General features: G+C 46.2%; 1 protein-coding gene and 1 long non-coding RNA gene across 2 annotated transcripts in view; both read left to right on the plus strand.

Annotated features, from left to right (window-relative positions):
- Positions 1-24,052, plus strand: part of LOC138961467 (uncharacterized) — a 394,970-nt gene that overhangs the window by 215,460 nt on the left and 155,458 nt on the right. The gene's annotated exons all lie outside the window — the stretch shown is intronic.
- On the plus strand, positions 1,834-11,670 carry LOC138960817 (uncharacterized). Its single transcript, XM_070332461.1, has 7 exons — positions 1,834-2,087; positions 2,761-2,820; positions 7,111-7,321; positions 8,059-8,166; positions 10,081-10,297; positions 10,850-10,974; positions 11,587-11,670. The coding sequence occupies exons 1-7, from the start codon at positions 1,849-1,851 to the stop codon at positions 11,668-11,670; spliced, it is 1,044 nt and encodes a 347-aa protein (XP_070188562.1). The 5' UTR covers positions 1,834-1,848.

The following is a 24,052-nucleotide window of genomic DNA, read 5'->3' on the forward strand; positions in this document are numbered from 1 at the left end:
TTTGAGTGCGGAGTATGTGTTTCCACCTTTTTCAGACTTAGTGTTGAAAGTGTTTATTGGAAAAGTAGCATTAGTCTGACGGACCTATTTTTAACTTTTATTTTAAATGCTTGGTGATTGTGTGCGTGTGTGTTATGCAATAAAAGAGGACAGAGAACATTCAGCAATTCATTCATCGAACTTTTATTGTTACTCTCCCTCTCGCTTCTTATATATCTATCTATATCCCAGGTTTTCAGTGTCGATCAGTTTTAGTTTTAGGCCAACAGATTGAGCAACTATTTTCATATCGCTTGAAGCGACTTTTGTATCGTTTCTGTATTGTTTGTTTCACGAAACTGGCGCACTATTCAGTTGCAGTTTTAGAGAATGACCCTGAGTCGTCAGTGCTGCAACAAAGTAGGGGACACGACTCCATGTACTTTCGCAATGATGTTGATAGTTATCCTTCCCCTTGGCCGCGAAAGCACGAAAGATGGGAGCAGACGTGGTCGCCCACTTCATTAGCTGCACGAGGATCAGCAAAGAGTCTGTCAGCTGTAATGGCAGTGTGTATAACCTTCCAGAGGAACGCCTGACATACCATGACAAAGAGTTTTGGGTTTATTTCGGAATATACACAGGACTTATACTGGTTGCAGGTGCGAGTGTTAATCTTCCATTCCTAGCCTGTTTTGGATGGATGGATGCCCACTGGATGTAGTTCGTGGGGAATTTGTCTCAGAAGCCGACATCGCTTTATTTTGTTCGGAATGTGTTTCGTTGTCAATTTCATCCTGTAAAAGACAGGATGCTTCGTTGTGGATTAATTCTGAGTGCAATCACCTCAGGCATTTTAAAAAAAGGTTGTGGCTACATCCACGGGTCCGTGCCTCGAGTCCCGGTGCTATATCCACGGCACAGACTCAAGGGACGCTACTCAGGCTCGCCCAACATTTTCCTGCCTTCGGTTCGGCACTTCACTGACATGACTAGGACGTCAGCTGTCAGATATCAAAGTCAAAATTCCACTTTTAATCAAAAGTTAAACTTCATGAGTGGTATACAGCGTCCAAAGATCGATCAGCAGCACTTTCCCCTCCTTAATACGAACCTCGTTAGCTAAACTTCCATGTTTATTCGGGATTTGCATTTTCCTAGTTTGCGGTGATTTTTGATACAGTGTGATGCATGTGTCGCTTGCTCAAACGCTTTCTATTTAAAGTGAGTTTTGTCGTTGTCAACTTGTGGACTAAGGCTACCAACCGGAAGATGAAGAATGATGTATTGGTCTTCCCTATTTGCTAGATTTGTGCTGATGTATTGTGTAAAAAAAATTCCATCTCACACGGCATAAATAAATCCCTGCGCCTTGAATAAAAAATTGAAAAAATAAATAAATCCCTGCGCTTAGAACTGTACCCACGGAATACGCGCGATATAAGATGCATATTGATTGATTGATTGATTGAGTGGCCGACACTAATCGTTTCTTCCTCCGCTTCCATCTCAACAATATGGCGCCAACTGTGCCAGCGCGAGGCTACGACTAAACTGCCGAGTGAATCCGAACGATTCCGAGTGGTTCCGAGCCAGTGCCGTGGATATAGCATGGGGACTCGAGGCACGGACCCGTGGATGTAGCCACAACCTTAAAAAAAAACTTTTTTTTTTACCAGGATCTGATGCAACAATTAAATTAAGGAACTGCATGACTGTTAAAAAATCATCATGATGAAGTCACATTGACTACTCACACTACAGGAGTATCAACACATATGCATTTTTGCCCAAGATATTACACTTACAGGAATTGACTAGCAATTAACATCTTGGTGTTTGTTTTCAGGTCTGACGTCCGGCTTGACCATGGGTCTTCTCTCACTGGACACCACCACACTCACCGTGCTGCGCGATGGAGGGACGGACAAGGAGCGGAAGTACGCCAAGCGAATCCTCCCGCTGGTCAGCAGGCACCATCTTCTACTGGTCACTCTGCTGCTGACCAATGCTGTCGCCGTTGAGTCTATGCCCATCTTCTTGGACAGAGTGTCCGACCCCTTAATAGCTATTGTGGTGTCTGTGACAGCTATCCTGCTGTTCGGGGAGTAAGTTTGTGTTTATATTTACACCTGAGATTTTGGGTGTAAGGTGTGTTATGTCAGGTTCTGTGAGTACAGTGAAAACTCTGTATCAGTATTGGCATTAACCGGTAATTACCGGTTGAAATAAGAAAATATCGGAACTAAATTGGCTACCGGTTGTTTTTTAAAACTACCGGTTTTTTTCGCTGGTAAAACAACAAAACCAGCACTCTGAGTTGGACTCTTTCTGGTTCCAATGACCAGCCTACCGTTTTTTTCTGGACAGTTTGCATTATAAAAGTTTGTGTACCGGTTTGAAAAAATAGTAGTGCCATCACTCTGTATATATTCAAACCCCCCCCCCCCCCCTTTTTTTTTTTTTTACAAAATATAAAAAGAAGAAGAAACAACAAGTCCTGTAAGGCAAAGTTACTGCAGTTAGTCAATCTGTTTTACGTGTTTTGTTTTGGGTTCTTTCATCTTTTTAACAACAATTTTTCTAGATTATTTTATATAACTATAAGTGGTCGTTGTCTATGAATTGTTTTTAATGCTTGTATGTTATTTCTTACAAGAAAACTTTTTATGTAAGATGTTAAATTTTAATGTCTAATGTAAAGCGCCATGAGACTGCCATTTGGCGGTGAACAGCGCTATTAAAAGAATGTTTTATTATTATTATTATTATTACTTTCAGGGTGATTCCGCAAGCTGTTTGCACCCGCCATGGACTGGCCATAGGAGCTGTGCTTTCTCCGTAAGTATCGTTTAAATGTCGAGTCCTTACAGTGACTACAGTACTGCTCGCAATATTATCCCTCAGGCCAAAAAAAAAAAAAGGTCTGTTTACGGTAACCCGACCGACCCTATTTTTTTTCGCGCGACCCTAGACTTTTTTTTGGCATTTGGGGGGAGAAAAAAAAAAAAAAAAAAATCTTGTTTTTTTTTGCAAAATAACGTAAAAATATGGTTTTTGGAGGGGAAAAAAAAATTAAAAAAAATCCCGACCTACCGACCCTATTTTTTGGGCCTATGTTACCGTAAACAGACCTATTTTTTTTGTTGGCCTTATCAGTCCAGGCTTTTAGTTTTACAAGTGATAAGACCATCCCTCCACTTGACACGCATCAAAAACCTGAATCCTTTCTGTGCAGAGTGAACGTTTTTTCTCTCAAAAAGCCACTAGATGTTTGGTATACATCTAAGTGGACGGATGATCCTGTCCTATGTAAAAGCCACTAGATGTTTGGTATACAGTGGACGGATGATCCTGTCCTATGTAAAAGCCACTAGATGTTTGGTATACAGTGGACGGATGATCCTGTCCTATGTAAAAGCCACTAGATGTTTGGTATACAGTGGACGGATGATCCTGTCCTATGTAAAAGCCACTAGATGTTTGGTATACAGTGGACGGATGATCCTGTCCTATGTAAAAGCCACAAGATGTTTGGTATACAGTGCACGGATGATCCTGTCCTATGTAAAAGCCACAAGATGTTAGGTATACAGTGGACGGATGATCCTGTCCTATGTAAAAGCCACAAGATGTTAGGTATACAGTGGACGGATGATCCTGTCCTATGTAAAAGCCACAAGATGTTTGGTATACAGTGGACGGATGATCCTGTCCTATGTAAAAGCCACAAGATGTTAGGTATACAGTGGACGGATGATCCTGTCCTATGTAAAAGCCACAAGATGTTAGGTATACAGTGGACGGATGATCCTGTCCTATGTAAAAGCCACAAGATGTTAGGTATACAGTGGACGGATGATCCTGTCCTATGTAAAAGCCACAAGATGTTTGGTATACAGTGGACGGATGATCCTGTCCTATGTAAAAGCCACAAGATGTTTGGTATACAGTGGACGGATGATCCTGTCCTATGTAAAAGCCACAAGATGTTTGGTATACAGTGGACGGATGATCCTGTCCTATGTAAAAGCCACTAGATGTTTGGTATACAGTGGACGGATGATCCTGTCCTATGTAAAAGCCACAAGATGTTTGGTATACAGTGGACGGATGATCCTGTCCTATGTAAAAGCCACTAGATGTTTGGTATACAGTGGACGGATGATCCTGTCCTATGTAAAAGCCACAAGATGTTAGGTATACAGTGGACGGATGATCCTGTCCTATGTAAAAGCCACAAGATGTTTGGTATACAGTGGACGGATGATCCTGTCCTATGTAAAAGCCACTAGATGTTTGGTATACAGTGGACGGATGATCCTGTCCTATGTAAAAGCCACTAGATGTTTGGTATACAGTGGACGGATGATCCTGTCCTATGTAAAAGCCACAAGATGTTTGGTATACAGTGGACGGATGATCCTGTCCTATGTAAAAGCCACAAGATGTTTGGTATACAGTGGACGGATGATCCTGTCCTATGTAAAAGCCACAAGATGTTTGGTATACAGTGGACGGATGATCCTGTCCTATGTAAAAGCCACTAGATGTTTGGTATACAGTGGACGGATGATCCTGTCCTATGTAAAAGCCACTAGATGTTAGGTATACAGTGGACGGATGATCCTGTCCTATGTAAAAGCCACTAGATGTTAGGTATACAGTGGACGGATGATCCTGTCCTATGTAAAAGCCACTAGATGTTTGGTATACAGTGGACGGATGATCCTGTCCTATGTAAAAGCCACTAGATGTTTGGTATACAGTGGACGGATGATCCTGTCCTATGTAAAAGCCACTAGATGTTTGGTATACAGTGGACGGATGATCCTGTCCTATGTAAAAGCCACTAGATGTTTGGTATACAGTGGACGGATGATCCTGTCCTATGTAAAAGCCACTAGATGTTTGGTATACAGTGGACGGATGATCCTGTCCTATGTAAAATCCTGGCCAGATCTGAGAAAGTGATCCATATTGTTTTCAGGAGAAGGATTATGCCTATAACGTTTGCATAAGAAACCTGTTTTTGGATTAATTGCTTTAATATTCATGCAAAATACTCTTTTTGAACGATTCACTTTTCACACCCTGAAAGAAAAGTTAGTGCTTTGGGTGGCTTGATTTGCGCCCTCTCTTTTAATATTCAAAAACAGATGCTTTAAATGTCCCTTCCTGGGTCCTCCAGTTTTCAAAATGTCATGGTCAACCACAAGTTGTTCATTTCATCAACACAGTTTTTAAACCTGTACAAAGATCTTCAACAAAATGTGTCAAAGCACGCAGCATCATAGTGTCTGCCAGGAACGCTTCTTCCGAACAGAATTTCTTGTGAAGTGTGTACACACACAAAAGCAGGGGCCTGGTAGGTCAGTTGATTGAGCATTTGACCTGTAATCATCGGGTGACAGGTTTGAATCAAGGCAATGACAGACACAGGTTAACTATATTTGCACGCTCAGAGACTGTCCATTTCCCAACCTCTTGTCACTGCTGTTGCAGGTAAAAGACCTTTGTTATTGTGTCATAACTGCAGGTGGCTGATTACATCTCTTGTTGCTGCTAGTTCAGCTTTCAGTGGGAAGGAGCCACCCACATTTTTGAGTCACTTGAGAAAAAGTGACTCTATGTAATCGGTCAGTGTTAGTCTGTCCAGCCGGCCGGCCGTCTGGCCGGCCGGCCGGCCGTCCGTAGACACCACCTTAACGTTGGACTTTTCTCGGAAACTATCAAAGCGATCGGGCTCATATTTTGTTTAGTCGTGACCTCCAATGACCTCTACACTTTAACGATGGTTTCGTTGACCTTTGACCTTTTTCAAGGTCACAGGTCAGCGTCAAAGGAAAAATTAGACATTTTATATCTTTGACAAAGTTCATCGGATGTGATTGAAACTTTGTAGGATTATTCTTTACATCAAAGTATTTACATCTGTAGCCTTTTACGAACGTTATCAGAAAAACAAGGGAGATAACTAGCCTTTTCTGTTCGGCAACACACAACTTAACGTTGGGCTTTTCTCGGAAACTATAAAAGTGACCGGGCTCAAATTTTATGTGAACGTGACTCATTGTGTTGTGAATAGCAATTTCTTCCTGTCCATCTGATGCCTCATATAATATTCAGAACTGCGAAAGTGACTCGATCGAGCGTTTGCTCTTCTTGTTTAGCGATGGGATAATGAGACAAGGGAACCCATACGATTTTGCCGTATTTTGTACGCATGATTGTCTAGAATAAGATGAGTAGTGACAGTGGGGGGGGGGGGGGGGGGGGGGACCGGCACGGTTGGCCTAGTGGTAAGGCGTCCGCCCCGTGATCGAGAGGTCATGGGTTCGAACCCCGGCCGGGTCATACCTAAGACTTTAAAATTGGCAATCTAGTGGCTGCTCCGCCTGGCGTCTGGCATTATGGGGTTAGTGCTAGGACTGGTTGGTCCAGTGTCAGAATAATGTGACTGGTTGAGACATGAAGCCTGTGCTGCGACTTCTGTCTTGTGTGTGGCGCACGTTATATGTCAAAGCAGCACCGCCCTGATATGGCCCTTCGTGGTCGGCTGGGCGTTAAGCAAACAAACAAACAAACGGTCAGTGGGAAAAAAATACGACGAGAACAATTCCTAGACTACTTTTCTTCAAAAGCTCATCCCGAAGCCAATCCAGTATTTTGACACGATTACAATTTTTGTCAGTGAAGCATTTTTTTGGGTAAACTTAATTAACGGTGCGACGGACGCGTGTACGTGAAGCATGTTTGAATCATGGATGTTCAAATGCTGTGTGGAGTACGCTCATTTTTCTGTAAATACACCAAGTTTGTTTGAGAATACTCCAAGTGCAAAACAGGGGTTCCCAGGTCTGGATAATAACATCAGTCGCCTATGATTTTCTGCGTTCGTGGGCTGAAACTCACACGTACACGCGTGATTTTGCACGAGTGGAATTTTACGTGTATGACCGTTTTTACCCCGCCATTAAGGTAGCAGCCATACGCTGCTTTCGGAGGAAGCTTGCTTGGTATTTTCTTGTTTCTATAACCCACCGAACTCTGACATGTGTTACAGGATCTTTTCTGTGCGCACTTGGTCTTGTGCTCGAGTCGCCTATGATTATCTCCCTTGCATTTTAGGTTGGTGTACATGCTGATGGGGCTTTTGTTCATCATCTCCTGGCCGTTATCCAAGCTGTTGGACTGCATTCTGGGTGAAGATCATGGCACATTCTATCGCCGTGGGCAACTGAAGGTTCTGGTGGACATGCACGGCCCCGGCAAAGCTCACAAGAACGGGGAACACGACAAGGATGAGCAGCTCACCATTGATGAAGTTCTCATCATCAAGGTATCTCTTCTTATTCTTCTTCTTCTTCCTCAATCAATTAATTGCCTGAGACTTATACTATGGTAATGTGAATAAAAGCTGTTGTTTTCTGAAGAACCAACAGGTCACCAACAGCTCAATTCACCTGCAAAAGGGGTCTTGTCTGGCTATGCTGTGTGCTGTGGTATTAGATCCTTAATTCTCGGTTTTTTTAATGTGTGTGTGTGTGTGTGTGTGTGCATGCACGCGCATGCATTTGTGTGTAACTGTGTTTTCATCCTACATTATGGGCAGGGATGTAGCTCAGTCAGTACTGCGCTGGATTTGTATCCAGTTGGCCGCTGTCAGCGTGAGTTCGTCCCCACGTTCGGCGAGAGATTTATTTCTCAGAGTCAACTTTGTGTGCAGATTCTCCTCGGTGTCCGAACACCCCCGTGTGTACACGCAAGCACAAGACCAAGTGCGCACGAAAAAGATCCTGTAATCCATGTCAGAGTTCGGTGGGTTATAGAAACACCAAAATACCCAGCATGCTTTCTCCGAAAGCGGCGTATGGCTGCCTAAATGGCGGGGTAAAAACGGTCATACACGTCAAAGCCGTGGGAGTTTCTGCCCATGAACGAACAAACAAAAAATCCTACATTATCATGCAGACAGTAGACTTTCTTTATTTATTGAGCAAAAGAGTTGTTACCCGGTGATAGCAGTCCACTTGCGTTGAGTGTTGGTGTTGATTTTCCCGATTGTGTCTCCTTCAGGGTGCTTTGGACATGAAATTCAAGACTGCTGGTACAGCCATGATCTCAATATCTGATGTCTATATGATCAGCTTGGAGGCCAAACTGGACCATGAAACCATGACGCACGTAGGTCTTCTTCTTCTTGTTTGCTCCTTTTAGACCCTCACGACTCAGGGATGGCCAAATCCATCGCCTAATCGCCAGTGGTGAGTACAAAATCCTCCCGGCTAGCTGGCCAGTAAAAATTATGGTCAAATGCAACACTTCTGGTTGTACTATCTACTTTCAAAGTGTTATAAACGCTGCAGACTTCTCCAGACGCAGATCCATGGGACCGACGGATGCCGACGACGGGGAAACGCTGCAGTTGCAACAGCTGTGGTATGTACCGGGCCAACAAAATGTCTGGCGGGCTAGTGACTTTTTTGAAGTTTCTGGTCTGGTTGGCAAGTTTAAATTTTGAGATTTGGCCACCCCAGCTTCTTTAGGGCCACCATGTTGTCAAACAGCTTCTCCTGCAGAGTGGTCTTGTACGGACAAGCTGTGCTTCTTTTTTTCTCTCCTGCGGCGTGACCCAGGTAAGTCAGAGAGGAGAGATAAGAAGGCCCCAGCACAATTGCCTATATTTCAAGCTTTTATGCCAAATTGTGAGTTTTGCTGTCTGCTACTAAATGAGAGAATATTGGTGCCTAACAGAACTGTCTACATTTCAAGCTTCAACGCACACAATATGCTCCTAACGAAGATATCATATGAGCATTTACTGTAAAATATCAAACGATGAGGGTAAAAACAAACAAGTCGCGTAAGGCGAAATTACTACATTTATTCAAGCTGTGGAACTCACAGAATGAAACTAAACGCACTGCATTTTTTCACAGTGACCGTAGTCCGCCGCTCGTGCAAAAGGCAGTGACATTAACGGGCCTGTTTAGCGCGGTAGTGGTTTCGCTGTGCTGCATAGCACGCTTTTCTGTACCTCTCTTCGTTTTAACTTTCTGAGCGTGTTTTTAATCCAAACATATCATATATATATGTTTTTGGAATCAGAAACCAACAAGGAATAAGATGAAATTAATAATAATAATAATAATAATAAGAAGAACATTTATATAGCGCTAAATCAAAAACTTTCATTAAAAAGGCTTGCTCTAAGCGCTTGACATCTAAACTAAAACGTCATTCACACTCTTTACAATGATGTACAAGAACTAAATGACTTGACTAAATGTTTTAACATAGAGGGGGAATCGAGACGAGGGTCGTGGTGTATGTGTGAAAAATCGATTTCGAAAATTTTATTTTAATCATAATTTTTATATTTTTAATTTTCAAAGCTTGTTTTTAATCCGAATATAACATATTTATATGTTTTTGGAATCAGAAAATGATGAAGAATAAGATGAACGTAATTTTGGATTATTTTATAAAAAAATAATTTTAATTACAATTTTCAGATTTTTAATGACCAAAGTCATCAATTAATGTTTAAGCTTCCAAGCTGAAATGCAATACCAAAGTCCGTCCTTCGTCGAAGATTGCTTTGCCAAAATTTCAATCAATTTTATTGAAAAATGAGGGTGTGACAGTGCCGCCTCAACTTTTACAAAAAGCCGGATATGACGTCATCAAAGACATTTATCGAAAAAATGAAAAAAAATTCCGGGGATATCATACCCAGGAACTCTCATGTAAAATTTCATGAAGATCGGTCAAGTGGTTTACTCTGAATCGCTCTACACACACACACGCACAGACAGACACACACACACACACACACGCACAGACACACACACACACACACACACACACACACACATACACCACGACCCTCGTCTCGATTCCCCCTCTATGTTAAAACATTTAGTCAAAACTTGACTAAATGTAAAAAAAAGGTCTCTGTATTGCAGATCATTAGTCAATGACTCTATAGCATACCTGGCCAGGCAGGAGAAAGGTCCTGTATAATATGGCGGCTCCTAAAGGAGATGCCGTAGGAATATTAATACAAAAGAGACATTGTTTTCTTTTTAATTTCAGATCATTACTCGAGGTCATTCCCGGATACCAGTGTACGCAGGAGATCGGTCAAACGTAATAGGGCTGCTGTTGACAAAGACGCTGATCAAGCTCAGCCCTGCTGACGCCACTCCAGTGGCGCAGGTTTTGCAGTCCCGCGCGTACGCTCGCCCTGCTATGTTTGTTGATGAGGACATGCCTCTCTTTGACCTCCTCAATCTGTTTCGGACTGGGAAAAGTAAGTTAAGGGTATGAAATCACTTGTTCATAGCGAACACCTGTCGACATGTAAAATCCAGTTTAGGCACACAAAAAAAAAAATTGTCTGTTTCTGGTAACATGGCTAAAAAAAATAGGGTCGGTAGGTAGGGATTTTTTTATTTTTTATTTTTTTTATTTTTTTTTTTTAACCCCAAATGTAGACCAATAAAACTAACTTTAAAAATCGCGCAAAGAGACTGGATTCACTATACATAGAGACAAGACACTCAACACATTTACAAATCGTCAGCGGACTTTCGTTTTCACATGTTTTTGTTGTTCATTTTCTCACCCTGTCCTTTACCACCAAAATAATAAAAATAAAAAAATTTGAGTTTGGAAAAAAAAAGTTTAGGGTCGGCGCCGAAATTTAGGGTCGGTCGGGTGACCAGAAACAGACAATTTTTTTTTTTGGCCTTAGGTCACTCGCTTTAGTGGTTGTTGTCAACATGGCTTGACTGTATCAGTATTGTTATGGAAAATCACTAAGATGAAAAGTGAGTTCAGATTGTCATAACTACATGTGCAGGTCACCTTGCTATGGTGCAGAAGAAAACAGGACTACTGCATTCTGGTGCCAGCGGAGATAGTGTTTACAGACAGGATGACACCAAACCGCTGCTGACTATCGAAGATGAGTTGTATGAAGACAATGTAAGGCGCACGCACACACACACACACGCACGCATGCACGCACGCACGCACGCACGCACGCACACACACACACACACACACACACACACACACACACACACACTGTAACATTTGTTTACAGTAACTCTTTCTCCTGTTTCTAAAACTATCCCCACCCCTCTGAAAGAAGTATAAAATTTCACAGAAAAAAGGAATATTTGGCGCTAGCTACATATGCATGGACAAATGAAATTATATGGACCATACCAAGTCCAGGTCAATGCGGGCAGGTCAAAACGAACCAAGAAATCCCTGTATATGTGACCAGGCATGGGAATTGTCCACCGAAAGGCAAATTTCCGCATAAATATTTGTTTGTTCCGCCAAAAAAGCAAAAGTGTCCGCCGAAAAAATAAATGGGGGAGGCAAAAATGGTTTTAAAAAGTTAATTTAATGGCAAACTTGGAGCTCAGATGACACCAAATTGCACAATTTGGGTTCTTTGGAGAGAAAAAATGCAAGCAAGCCCCCGGACCCCCCTAGTAAGGCTAGGCGCTTCCCGCCGTCGACTTTGATATAACTTACACATTTTCAGCCGTTTTTACTTTTTGTAATTCCCATGCCTGGTGACAGGGAGACTACTACGTCACCCTTCACGGCAGACTCTCTGCAGAGTTTGCTGCCGTCCTTGACAGCTTGAGCATGGGCTATTTATAGTAGCTGGACATTTGTTGTATGTCAGTCACCGGTTAGACACCTGTCAAAAGACAGGCACGGTGGCCTAGTGGTAAGGCGTCCGCCCCGTGATCGGGAGGTCGTGGGTTCGAACCCAGGCCGGGTCATACCTAAGACTTTAAAATTGGCAATCTAGTGGCTGCTCCGCCTGGCGTCTGGCATTATGGGGTTAGTGCTAGGACTGGTTGGTCCGGTGTCAGAATAATGTGACTGGGTGAGACATGAAGCCTATGCTACGACTTCTGTCTTGTGTGTGGCGCACGTTATATGTCAAAACAGCACCGCCCTGATATGGCCCTTTGTGGTCGGCTGGGCGTTAGGCAAAAAAAAAAAAAAAAAAAAAAAACCTGTCAAAAGAGTTGTGTGTGTGATGGGGTCCGGCTGATGCTGTCTCCTTGTGTGCTCTTCAGAACCTGTGCGTACCCATAGCAGATTTTGTAGGGCTAAGAAATTAAAACCTCAATCCTGTTTCAATTACTTTGCCTTCAAAGGTGATTGTTGTGCTTCGGGCACTCGGTTTGTTTGTTTGTTTGTTTGTTTGTTTGCTTAACGCCCAGCCGACCACGAAGGGCCATATCAGGGCGGTGCTGCTTTGACATATAACGTGCGCCACACACAAGACAGAAGTCGCAGCACAGGCTTCATGTCTCACCCAGTCACATTATTCTGACACCGGACCAACCAGTCCTAGCACTAACCCCATAATGCCAGACGCCAGGCGGAGCAGCCACTAGATTGCCAATTTTAAAGTCTTAGGTATGACCCGGCCGGGGGGGCGCTCGGTTACCTGCTTACATTTGTGATAAATATCTGTCCCCCAGACTTCTGAGATCGTGGGGATCATCACCCTGGAGAATGTGATTGAGGAACTACTGCAGGAGGAGATCAACGACGAGATCGACATGCAGACAATGCTTGAGATGTCTGGGCTGCTGCAGGTTGCCATGGCGAAGGCTGTCAACTTACACAAGGTTAGGGCAGCCTGTACTTCCTCTGGGTGTGCGACAAAAGGTCGAGGTTCAAAACATAGAGGCACAAAAGGTCAAGGCAATTGGTTGAGTCAATAGGTTGAAGGTGACAAAAGGTCAAGGGTCACAAAAGGTCGAGTGTGACAAAATATTGACAGTAGAATGTCAAGGGGACAAATAGTGCAGATTTTATTATCTTTGATTATTCATACCTGAAGTAAAATGCCGCTTTGAGTGCCAATTTTGCCTTTCATAAATGTCGTGTTCGTATTATAGTTAATCTGAATAATGTTTGTACGAATGGTGCCTCGAGTGGCCGGTGTTTTTTTGCGTTGACAGACCCATGGCTTTGTCGTTAAATGAAGTGTAGTGTGGTCAACAGTGAACACAGCTCGACACTGATCTTGTCTGCTGAAAACGACTATCACAAATGTCACGGTATTGCTCAACTGCTTGAGTTGTTTACATCTTACTCATACCTATTGACTTTAATTCACAGACCATGAAATCGTCAGTTTCAAATCTCGACCTTTTTTCAATCCTCAACCTTTTGTCTCCTGGACGATTTGCTGTCAACATTTTGTCACACTCAACCTTTTGTCGCACTCAACATTTTGACCTGGCCTCCACCAAATGTCCTCGACATTTTGGATCCTCAACCTTTTGGTTCTCACCAGGTGTTCAAAAGACTAGTATTTAATTACCAAAAGGCAAAAATTAGAAACTGATAGACCACTCACATTGAAAAATCAGGAATAAAACATTTAGCTGCGTGAAGCGATATAAAAACATTGTCAAGCTGTCCGAATCAGAGTAACAGATTAACACAAAAAAACAGTTATCGCCGAGACTATATTAAGATAGTCTCGACTAACCACAACCAAAGACCGAGATGGGTCACGCTCGTCTTCGCAAAACATGCAAATAATATACTCTACCTATTGTTTTTAATTCTGAGCGCGTTTTTAAAGTATAAACATTACATATCTATTTTTGAATTCAGGAGAAGATGAGGAATACAATGCAATGATTGTGTAAGGCCAAAAAGAAAAATATGTCTGTTTCCGGTAACCCGACCGACCCTAATTTTAAGCGCTGACCCTAAAGGTTTTTTTTCGCTTTTTGCACCAAAAAAACCACAAAAAAAACCCACCTCAAGTATACTTTATTTAGTTTCAATATATCTAGGTCAAAAACATGTGCTAAATAATTGTAAGTAAACTAAGGAAGTGTTTAAAAAAAAAACTAAAAAAAACACACATAAAAAGACGTTAACAAAAACAAAAGAAAAAGGGTTTTATAAAAATAAAATAAAAATAAAAAATAAAAAACGACCGACCCTATTTTTTGTGGCGATGTTACCGGAAACAGACATATTTTTCTTTTTGGCCTAATCTGTGAGGGAAAATTCGTTTTTAATGACAACTTAAATGAGCAAACTAATTAACTAATTTTTAAGCATCCGAGCAGAAATGCAATCCCAAAGTCCGTCCTGACTGAGTCAAAGATTGCTTGACCAAACTTTCAATCAATTTGGTTGAAAAATGAGGGCATGAGAGTTCCGCCTCAACTATCACTAAAATCCGGATATACATATGATGTCATCAAAGACATTTATTGAAAAAATGAAAAAAACCTCTGGGGGTATCATACCCAGGAACTCTCATGTCACGTTTCATGAAAATCGTTCCAGTAGTTTTCTTTGAATCCTTGTACACATACACAGACACACACAGACACACACACATACACATCGACCCCGTCTATGTTACAACATTTAGTCAAAACTTGACTAAGTGTAAAAACAACGAGGGTAAGGTTTATATGGAACATTGAAATATTCAAGACTTGCAGGACCCTATATGACCCAGCATAATCAACAGACCCAAGGTAAAGGCTATATGTTTTGTTGGGGGAACTCGAACTTCCGGTTAGAAAACACACTGATCAGCATGGGGTTATTAAAGCCCCTTCAATTTTGAAAGACCTTGTGTTTATCGTTTACAGAACCAACTGCATCGCTGTAAGAGTCAACCCCAATTGGCTGAAGCGTTGTCAGAACCGGATACCAAAGTAACGCAACAGCTCTCCAGCTCCCTGGGGTGCGACCTAGACCTAGACCTAGATCTAGACCCTCCTCTTGTCACCTTTAATTGACCTTGTATGACCATGTCTGGTTCTGCTGTTTGGAAAGATATCAACTGTGTGGTTCACGTTAAGCGGAGTGAATAGATCTGAATGGTTATTGTGTATGCATGCATGGCGCCATATAAACACTTTAATACAATGACACAGAAGTAGAAGTAGAAGGATCCGTTTTTTATTTTTGCAGATAATAACCTCAGAGAACAAAGCTGAGTTGTCACTTTAGTGTCATTTTTGTGTCAAATTTGTGTAGTTGTTTGAAAAATCACTGTCAAGTTAATGGTCGATGTTTGTGTGCTCTTATGGACGATACCATATTGCCAAAAGGATACAGAGAAAGAAGAACCAGTTTTGTGTTTATTTCAGATCATTATGACCTGGTTGTTAAGGTAGCTTTGCCTGTTCTCTATGCTGGCATGTTAAAGGCATACTCCTGTCTCAGATCGATCTGGCCACACTGTATACATGGGATAAGACCATCCCTCCACTTGTGGTCTCATAACAAAAATCAACGCCTTCACTGCCACTGGTGGCTTTTACAAAACAAATACATCAAACAATTTCCATTGTTCACAAAGAGCACATAGGCTGTTGATTGTTGGTATGTGACCTAGTGGAGGAATGGTCTTGTCCCATGTAAGAGCTTGGCCACATCTCAGATGGTGAGCCATACTGTTTACACCTGAAGGAGTACGCCTTTTCGTTCTGGCAAAATACTGAAATCTTGGGAGGGTAGCCTAGAATGATACACAACGGTCCCCCCGCGGGTTAGGGGGAAGAATTTACCCGATGCTCCCCAGCATGTCGTAAGAGGCGACTAACGGATTCTGTTTTTCCTTTTACCCTTGTTAAGTGTTTCTTGTATAGAATATAGTCAATGTTTGTAAAGATTTTAGTCAAGCAGTATGTAAGAAATGTTAAGTCCTTTGTACTGGAAACTTGCATTCTCCCAGTATTGTACTACGTTGCAAGCCCCTGGAGCAAATGTTTGATTAGTGCTTTTGTGAACAAGAAACAATTGACAAGTGGCTCTATCCCATCTCCCCCCTTTCCCCGTCGCGATATAACCCTTCGTGGTTGAAAACGACGTAAAACACCAAATAAAGAAAGAAAGAAAGAAAGATACACAACGGTCCGTATTGGTTTCCATCTTTGAAAAGCTGCATAGTGAGGGAATTGATTTAGATGAAAGTGCAACCAGCAAAACTTTATTTTACGTAGATTTCATGGTATATGTCACCACGCTTTTTTCATTGACATTGGATGAAGTGAAACAGCTGCATGCAGTGGGCGCTGTAAAAAATATATTAATCAATTAGTAATTAGATAACTAATAAACCACTTACATTTTGAAAAAGGCAGGTGGGAAAGGAGTAATTATGATTTTGAACAAACACAATAGGTTGAGCAAGTCATGCAAATAAAGAGGGAAACCAAATAAAGAGGGAAACCGAGTCAACTTAAACACAGCAGGGATTTTTTTCCCCATGTTTTTTCTTCATTTTTGTAAAACTACAAAGTTATCGTTATTAGCTAAGTCTTTGTTTTCATCAGCATTAAATGCTTAAGTTACATTCGCAGCACTGCCAACGGTGTTGACTGTGATATTATACCATAAACTACCTTGCAAGCGCCCACGCCCCTTATGCAACAATGTCGATTGAAAGTAGGGGGTGGCCGGCTTTCGCTTGGTACTGTACCCTGTGCAGGATCAGTTCCTTGTAAGAAATAAATGGGGTGTGCACGTTAAAGATCCCACGATTGACAAAAGGGTCTGTCAATATAACACTTACCTCGACAGTACTATTCTTGCACATTATCTATTATAGGCCGAAAAAATTGGACAAAACGCTGCGTGGGTACAATTATCTCCCATAACCATGCGCCACCGTGGATCCCAAGCACTGTCTGAGTGCTTCCCCCTTACAGGATGTAGGTGGCGCGTCCTCTTTCTTTTTTCGCGCGTGACAGTAGGCTGTGTTTCTGCTGCGCTCCCGGATTATTTTGGATTCTAGAGTCTTCTTTTCTGTGTGGATTACCACCTGTTGGATTTTTGTGTGTTATTCCACTTCTGGCTTGAGGCTACGTTGTTTTTCTTCCAACTTGTGCCTCCGTTGTTGTGTGGCGGACTCGGCGTGCCTACCGTCCTACTTCGTGGTGACCGGTCGTCTGCTTCTCGTTTCGCCTCATTCACTTGAGTATTGACCTAATTTTCTTTGAATTTTGTTAATTCTCGATTTTTTAAGGGTACGTACAGGGCGAGGTAGGATGTCTCGTCTTGTTTTGGGCTCTGGTTCTACGGAACCAGAGTCTGCCGGGGGCAACCCTTCTCCGGGCGCACAGCGTCATGTTTTGCGCACGGACAGGGGGACCTTTCGGCGCTCCGACTCTCCCTCCCCAAACGCTTTGCGTTTGCGGCGAGGGAGGGCGGAGAAAGCCTGTTTGAGCAAGCTCAATGCGAGCTTGCTCAAACAGGCTGGGCTTGAACCTGGGACTTCGGGCGGGGCTGCGCCGTCGAAGGTTCGGGGAAGGTCGAGGGGAAAGAAAAAGCGTCTTTCTCCTTCTCCTTCCGTGGAACACGCTTCCCCCCCTTCGACGCCGTTGTCCGGCCCTCAGTCTCAGGCTTCAGCTCCTCCCGGTTTCAAGCCTGGGGGGAAGGTTTCCTTCTCCTCCCTGGCTCGAATCCGGGGGCGGGTCGATTCCCAACCCTCTTTGGGGGTTGGTGAATCTGATCTAGGGGCTACGGGAGAGACTCAGGTTTCGACTTCTTTCTTTTCCGGTGCCTCTCCTGTGCCCTCCTCGGTTTCCACCGCTGTGGAAGCCAGGAGGGACACGGGTCCTCCTCTGAACTCCCTCGCTGGGTCGTCTACTGCTGTTTCGACAGTAGTCTCGGACTCATGGGGGGGGAGATCGGAGGAGATGACGGGGTCTATGAATTCCCTCCCCGCTGGGGTTGGGATGCGAATTGACCCCGTTCAGGGCGGTCCTGTGGGGGCAGGGGTTTCAGGCATCGTGCCTACGACCACTGCTACTACGGTTCCCTCTGACGTCCGTGTGACTGGTGGCTGTCCCTCTATGAAACGCTCCGGCCGACTAGTTACTGGACGTGGAGGTGTTCGACAGAACGTGGTACTTCTGTCGAATGGTCAGGGCGACGGGAACATTGTTTCTGTTGCTCAAACCGACACCTCCGACCGGACCGTCTTGACCCCACGCCATTCCTTAGCGTCTGGTGTTCGGGTGACGGATGGTCCGGACCAAGGGTCCGGAACGGTCCAGGCTTACGGGTCGGGATCGAACCGGACCCACGGGTCCCGACTGGACTTGACCTCCGGGTTTGGTCCGGACGGGACCCATGGTACGGGACCGTACCGGACCTTAGGGTCCGGTGCGGGACAGTACCTCTGGCCCTTGCCGGACCCCCGGACCTACGGGTCCGGATGGTACGGTACGGGACCAGTGGTCCGGTCGGGACCGGACCACCCGACCACCTCTGTTGGTCCGGGTGGTCTGGCACCGAACCGGAACACACCGGACCACCGGACCTACGGGTCCGGATGGTACGGTACGGGACCAGTGGTCCGGTCGGGACCGGACCACCCGACCACCTCTGTTGGTCCGGGTGGTCTGGCACCGAACCGGAACACACCGGACCACCGGACCTACGGGTCCGGATGGTACGGTGTTTCCACGTCCGGACCGAACCACCCGAACACTTTTGTGGGTACGGATGGTTCTGTGCCGAACGGGACCTCCGGATGGTACGGGACCGGACCGGACCACCGGACCGGACCGGACCACCGGAACACCGGACCACTCGACCGGACCGGACCGGACCACCGGAACACCGGACCACCCGACCGGACCGGATCGGCACCCCCGACCGGACCGGACCATTTCTTTTCTGATCAGACCCGATGGGTCCCTGTTCAGTCTATAAATGGCGGGGGTTCGTTGGCTGGACTGACCCAACAGTCGCAGGGTTTTTGTTGTTCTCTCCCTTCGGCTGCTGGAGACGTTTCGTCTTTGGGGCAGGGGTCTTCGCGGCCTCTTGCTTCAGTGGGCGTTTCGTCACAGTCTACTTCATCACTTTCGGCTCCTCCCCCTCAAGCTTCCTACACTCCTGCTGTTGAGGAGTTGTCGGGAAGTGAAGAGGAGAGTGAGTCAGAGGACGATGGGGAGGAGGATCAGGGTCGCCCTGAGGTTAACACTGATCCTCTACCCTTGCCGGTTTCTGATGGAACTTCCGAAGCTATGCTTCGTACTTTCCAACAGTACATGACAGACATCACGCGGCGTCTTGACGCCACGGATGCCTCTCTTAAGCGTCTGTCGTCTAGTGTTCCCAACCCTTCGGTTGACACACAGGACGTGGAGTCTGAGGACGAGAGGCAGGAGGCTCTCCCTCGCACAGCTAGAAGGACGTTTGAACAGTTTCAGGACGTCCTTCCCTCCGACGCCCTCTCGTCCTTGGAGTCCGCTTCGGCCCGGGCGCGGGAGGCACACGCCGCGTCTGCCGGCGGCTCGTTTTATGAACGATCCGGCCGCCAGCAATTCGCGTTCCACCCTAGTCTTAGTGCCACGGTGGAAGCGGCAGCACATCGCCTGAGGAGTACAGATTCACGTGCGAACGCGACCTATGTTCCTCGGGAGGACGCGGATTCAGTGCCGTGCTTTCCTTCGGGAGGCGCACCTCCACTGTTTCCTCGTGTCCAATCTGTTTCGTCCCTCCCTTTTCCCTTTGACTCTCGAACTCTCCCTTTCCAGACTTCGAGTGTTCAGGGTGGGGCTGACGGTGATGTGTTCGTTGGGGAGGTGCCTTCGGTCAAGAAGGTGGAACTGAGCTCTGCTTCGTTCCACAATCTTGAGGCCACCGTTTCTTCCATTGTCGAGGCCCAATCACAGGCCTTGACATGGATGAGCACGCTGTCCACACTGTTGGACCCTCCCGATCGGGCAGAGTCCGATTCCACTCGGGTCCTTGACACGGTTCGAGTGGATCGGGCTTTGCATGCCGTGCGATCGTGCGTGACGACTGCGGCAGAATTGGCCATTGGAACACGGGTCCACTTGTTGGCCCTGTTCCGTGATCATTTTCTGGCTACTTCTTTAGTGCCTCCGGATATGAGGAAGAGTCTGAGGAACACGTTTCCTCAGCCTTCTTCCCTTTTTCATCCGGGCACTGTCCGTTCTGTGGTGGAGTCCACACGCCAGAGGAACACTGATTCTCTGATGGTTGGCCTCGCTGCTTCGGCGACGTCGGCGGGGAGTAAGAGAAGTGCTACAGTCACCTCCAGCTCCCAGCCTCAGAAGAAGAAGAAGAAGAAGCCAGTTTCACTGCCTCCTTCTTCCTCCTCTCAGGCGCCTGTCGCGTTCCCCCCTGCGGCCCCGGCTTCTCGTGCTCCCAAGCGTAAGAAGAAGGGTGCTCAGACAGGTAAGGGTAAGCAGCACCACCAGGGGGGTGGTCGCAAGCCTGCGCCTGCCCGCCAGCAGAATTTTCAGTGAGTCCCGGCCCTACGTTGACGCCCCCTCAAGTTGCCCCTCTTTCGTCCGTCGGTTCCCTTTTTCGGGCCCGCGACATGTGGGGCAGACTGGTCTCCAACCAGTTTATCTTGAGGGTGGTGGGGTCGGGGTTTTCTCTACCGCTGTCGTCACAACCTCCATTGTCCGCTCTACCTTTGACGTTCCCCCCTCCTCGAGACCCTGCCAGATGGCAGGCTCTTCAAGACGAGGTGAACTCGTTGGTCGAGAAGAAGGCTGTCTACCCCCTTTCTCAGCCTTCTCCGGGGTTCTACTCCCGCCTGTTCACCGTCCCCAAAAAGGACGGCAGGTTCAGGCCGGTGTTGGACCTCTCCACCTTGAACTTGTACCTTCGCAGGTGCAAGTTCAAGATGGAAACCCCTTCGTCGGTCCGGTTGGCCATCCGGCCAAACGATTGGGCCACGTCTGTGGACCTCCAGGATGCTTACTTCCACATCCTGGTGGCCCCGGGGTACCGACATCTGCTCCGGTTTGTTTGGGAGGGCACAGTGTTCGAGTTTCGGGCCCTCCCATTCGGCCTGTCCTTGGCCCCGCTGATTTTTACAAAGGTGGTCAAGGAGCTGGCGGCGTTGGTCAGAGCTCAGGGTGTGCGTCTGCGTCAATATTTGGACGATTGGCTCACCCTGGCCCAGTCTCGCGATCAATGCCTCCAACACACCCGGCAGGTCCTGGAACGGACCCATGCTTTGGGGTTCCAGATACAGTGGCACAAGTCAGACCTCGTGCCAGCCCAGCAGTTTTGCTACTTGGGGATGGCGTTCGACACAGTGCTTTACACTGTGTCTCCCTCCCCGGACAGAATCCTCTCCCTGAGGCGAAAGATCCTCTCCATTCAGGCTTGCCGCGCTGTTCCTCACAGGCGGCTGGCGGAACTGTTGGGTTCCATGGAGTCTGTCGCTCTGCTGCTGCCCCTTGCAAGGCTACACAAACGTCCCCTGCAACGGGCAGTAGCAGATCGGACTTCCAGGCCTCTCGATTACACCGAGTTGGTCCAGATCGGGCCTTGGTTTCACGAGGCTGTAGTCCAATGGCTGGACCCGATCTGGCTCAACTCTGCGGTGCCTATCCAACCGAGACGGCCGTCTCTCTTCCTGTACACCGACGCTTCTACGCGGGGTTGGGGGGCCCACCTGGACCTGCACGAGGCCCAGGGGGTCTGGACCCAGGAGGAGTCCCTCCTACACATCAACTTTCTAGAGTTGGAGGCGGTTCGTCGGGCTCTGCTGGAGTTTCGCCTCCTGATTCGGGATCAGGATGTGTTGGTCCACGGGGACAACACCACATGCCTAGCTTACCTTCGCCACCAGGGGGGCACCAATTCTCGGTCCCTCTCCCTGTTAGCGGAGGAGATTCTGCTCTGGTGCCAGACCAATCAGGTCCGGATGTCAGTCCAATTCGTTCCGGGGAAACTGAACGCCCTGGCCGACATTCTCAGTCGGGGCGATCAGGTTCTCCCCACAGAATGGACCATCGCTCACAACGTTCTACGGCGTCTGTGGGCAAGGTGGGACCGTCCTCTGATCGATCTGTTCGCAACTCGATTCAGCGCTCGGCTTCCCAGGTACGTCAGCCCCTTTCGAGACACGAATGCGTTCCACGTGGACGCATTCACTCTCTCGTGGAGGCTCCTCGATGCTTACGCCTATCCCCCGACATCTCTGATTCCGAGGGTACTGGCAAAGTATCTGCAGGAACGGCCAAGACTGATTTTGGTCGCGCCTTACTGGCCAACAGCTCCGTGGTTTCCAGATCTTCGCGGTCTCACCCACGTAGACCCTCTACCTCTGAATCTGGACGGGGGAAGTCTGCTCCAGCCTCGATCAGGCCTCCCTCATCCACGTCCAGAGAGTCTGTGCTTGACCGCATGGCTCTTGTGCGCTCCAAACTGCTTGCACTAGGATTGCACAAGAGTTCAGTAGAGTTTTCCTTGAACGCTAAGAGGCGATCAACTAATCAGCTCTATGACTTACGCTGGAGAGCTTGGGCCTCCTTCGCCTTGTCCAAGGGGATAAAGCCGCTTTATCCCTCAACACAGGACTTGGCCAACTTCCTGGTGGAAGTGTATCAAAAGAAGAGTCTTTCTTCTAAGACTCTTCTTGGATACAAATCTGCCATCACTTCCACGATTGCGGCTGCTACTGGTCGCAGACCTGAACACTTGATCAGTTCCTCCCTCATTGCTAATGTCCTTTCGGGTATTAGCAATGCAGCGGTGTCTAAACCTCGGGTTTCATTTCCCAAGTGGGATGTCTTCCTGGTTCTCAAACTCCTGCGTAGCAAGGAGTTTGAACCCCTGGCAGGCATTAGTATCAAGTTCCTGACTTTTAAGACTGTGTTCCTCATCGCTTTAGCCACTTGCCGTAGACTCAGTGGTATTCAAGCTTTGAGTGGCCTGGAATTTGACATTGAGTTCACCACACATCAGGTGACGTTGGCTTTCCTACCAGACTTTCGAGCCAAGAATCAGAATGCCTCGGAGTTGTCCAAACCAGTAGTCATTCAAGCCTTGGCTCCCACTCTTGAACATGATGACCCTGATCGCTTCCTCTGCCCAGTACGTGCCCTTAGAGTGTACCTGGATAGAACACGTAGCTTTCGGTCTTCTAAGCGGTCACTGTTTGTCTCGCTTAATCCGAAGTACCAATCGGATATTTCTAGACAAACTTTAGCTCGTTGGCTGACCTTGCTTATCAAACAGGCTTATGTTCATGCTCAAGTGGATGTGGTCCCTGACATCAGGGCACACGAGATTCGGGCTATCGGCTCCTCGTTGGCGCACGTGCGGGGTGCCTCGCTCCAAAGCATAATGGCGGTCGCGTTCTGGAAGACTCCAGCCACGTTTATTAACCACTATATGCGAGACTTTTCCAGTCTCAGGCTTGACCAGTCGTATGGCATTGCCAAAGCAGTGGTTGCCAGCATGGTCACGTCAGTCTAAGGTATTTTTCTTGGGTATATTTTCTTTTACAGTAGTACTGTTCGAAAATTGCCTGGGTATCTTAATCCTTGGATTTAAGTGATTTTGATTAAGGAGTTTAATACTCTACATATCACCCTCACACCACTCTGGTATTCTGTGCAAGAATAGTACTGTCGAGGTAAGTGTTATATTGACTGTAAGGCTTCTTTTTAAGCCTACTGTCTATATGATACTTACCGAGACAGTACTATTAGAGTTTCCCTCCCGCCTCCCCTCTTGATATGTTATGGGCTTTTTGAGGGTCTGCAGCTCATAAAGAAAGAGGACGCGCCACCTACATCCTGTAAGGGGGAAGCACTCAGACAGTGCTTGGGATCCACGGTGGCGCATGGTTATGGGAGATAATTGTACCCACGCAGCGTTTTGTCCAATTTTTTCGGCCTATAATAGATAATGTGCAAGAATAGTACTGTCTCGGTAAGTATCATATAGACAGTAGGCTTAAAAAGAAGCCTTACATTCCTGGCAAAATTGTATAGGCATAGATAAAAATGTCCATCAAATACCCGTGGGACTTGGAATAAAGTAAAAATTCCATCTCACACGGCATTAAGTCTCAGGAAACATGAATACACGCATGCAGGAAAAAAAAAATATGGGTAGCGCCGTATTGTATGGCAGCTCGCTTTCCCCTGGGAGAAAGCAGCCCGAATTTCCATGAGGGGAACCTCACTGGACTGTAAATCTTATCCAATCCAATCCAATCCTATTTGATAACTTTGAATAAGAG

This window comes from Littorina saxatilis, linkage group LG3, assembly GCF_037325665.1.
Source record: "Littorina saxatilis isolate snail1 linkage group LG3, US_GU_Lsax_2.0, whole genome shotgun sequence".
NCBI lineage: Eukaryota > Metazoa > Mollusca > Gastropoda > Littorinimorpha > Littorinidae > Littorina > Littorina saxatilis.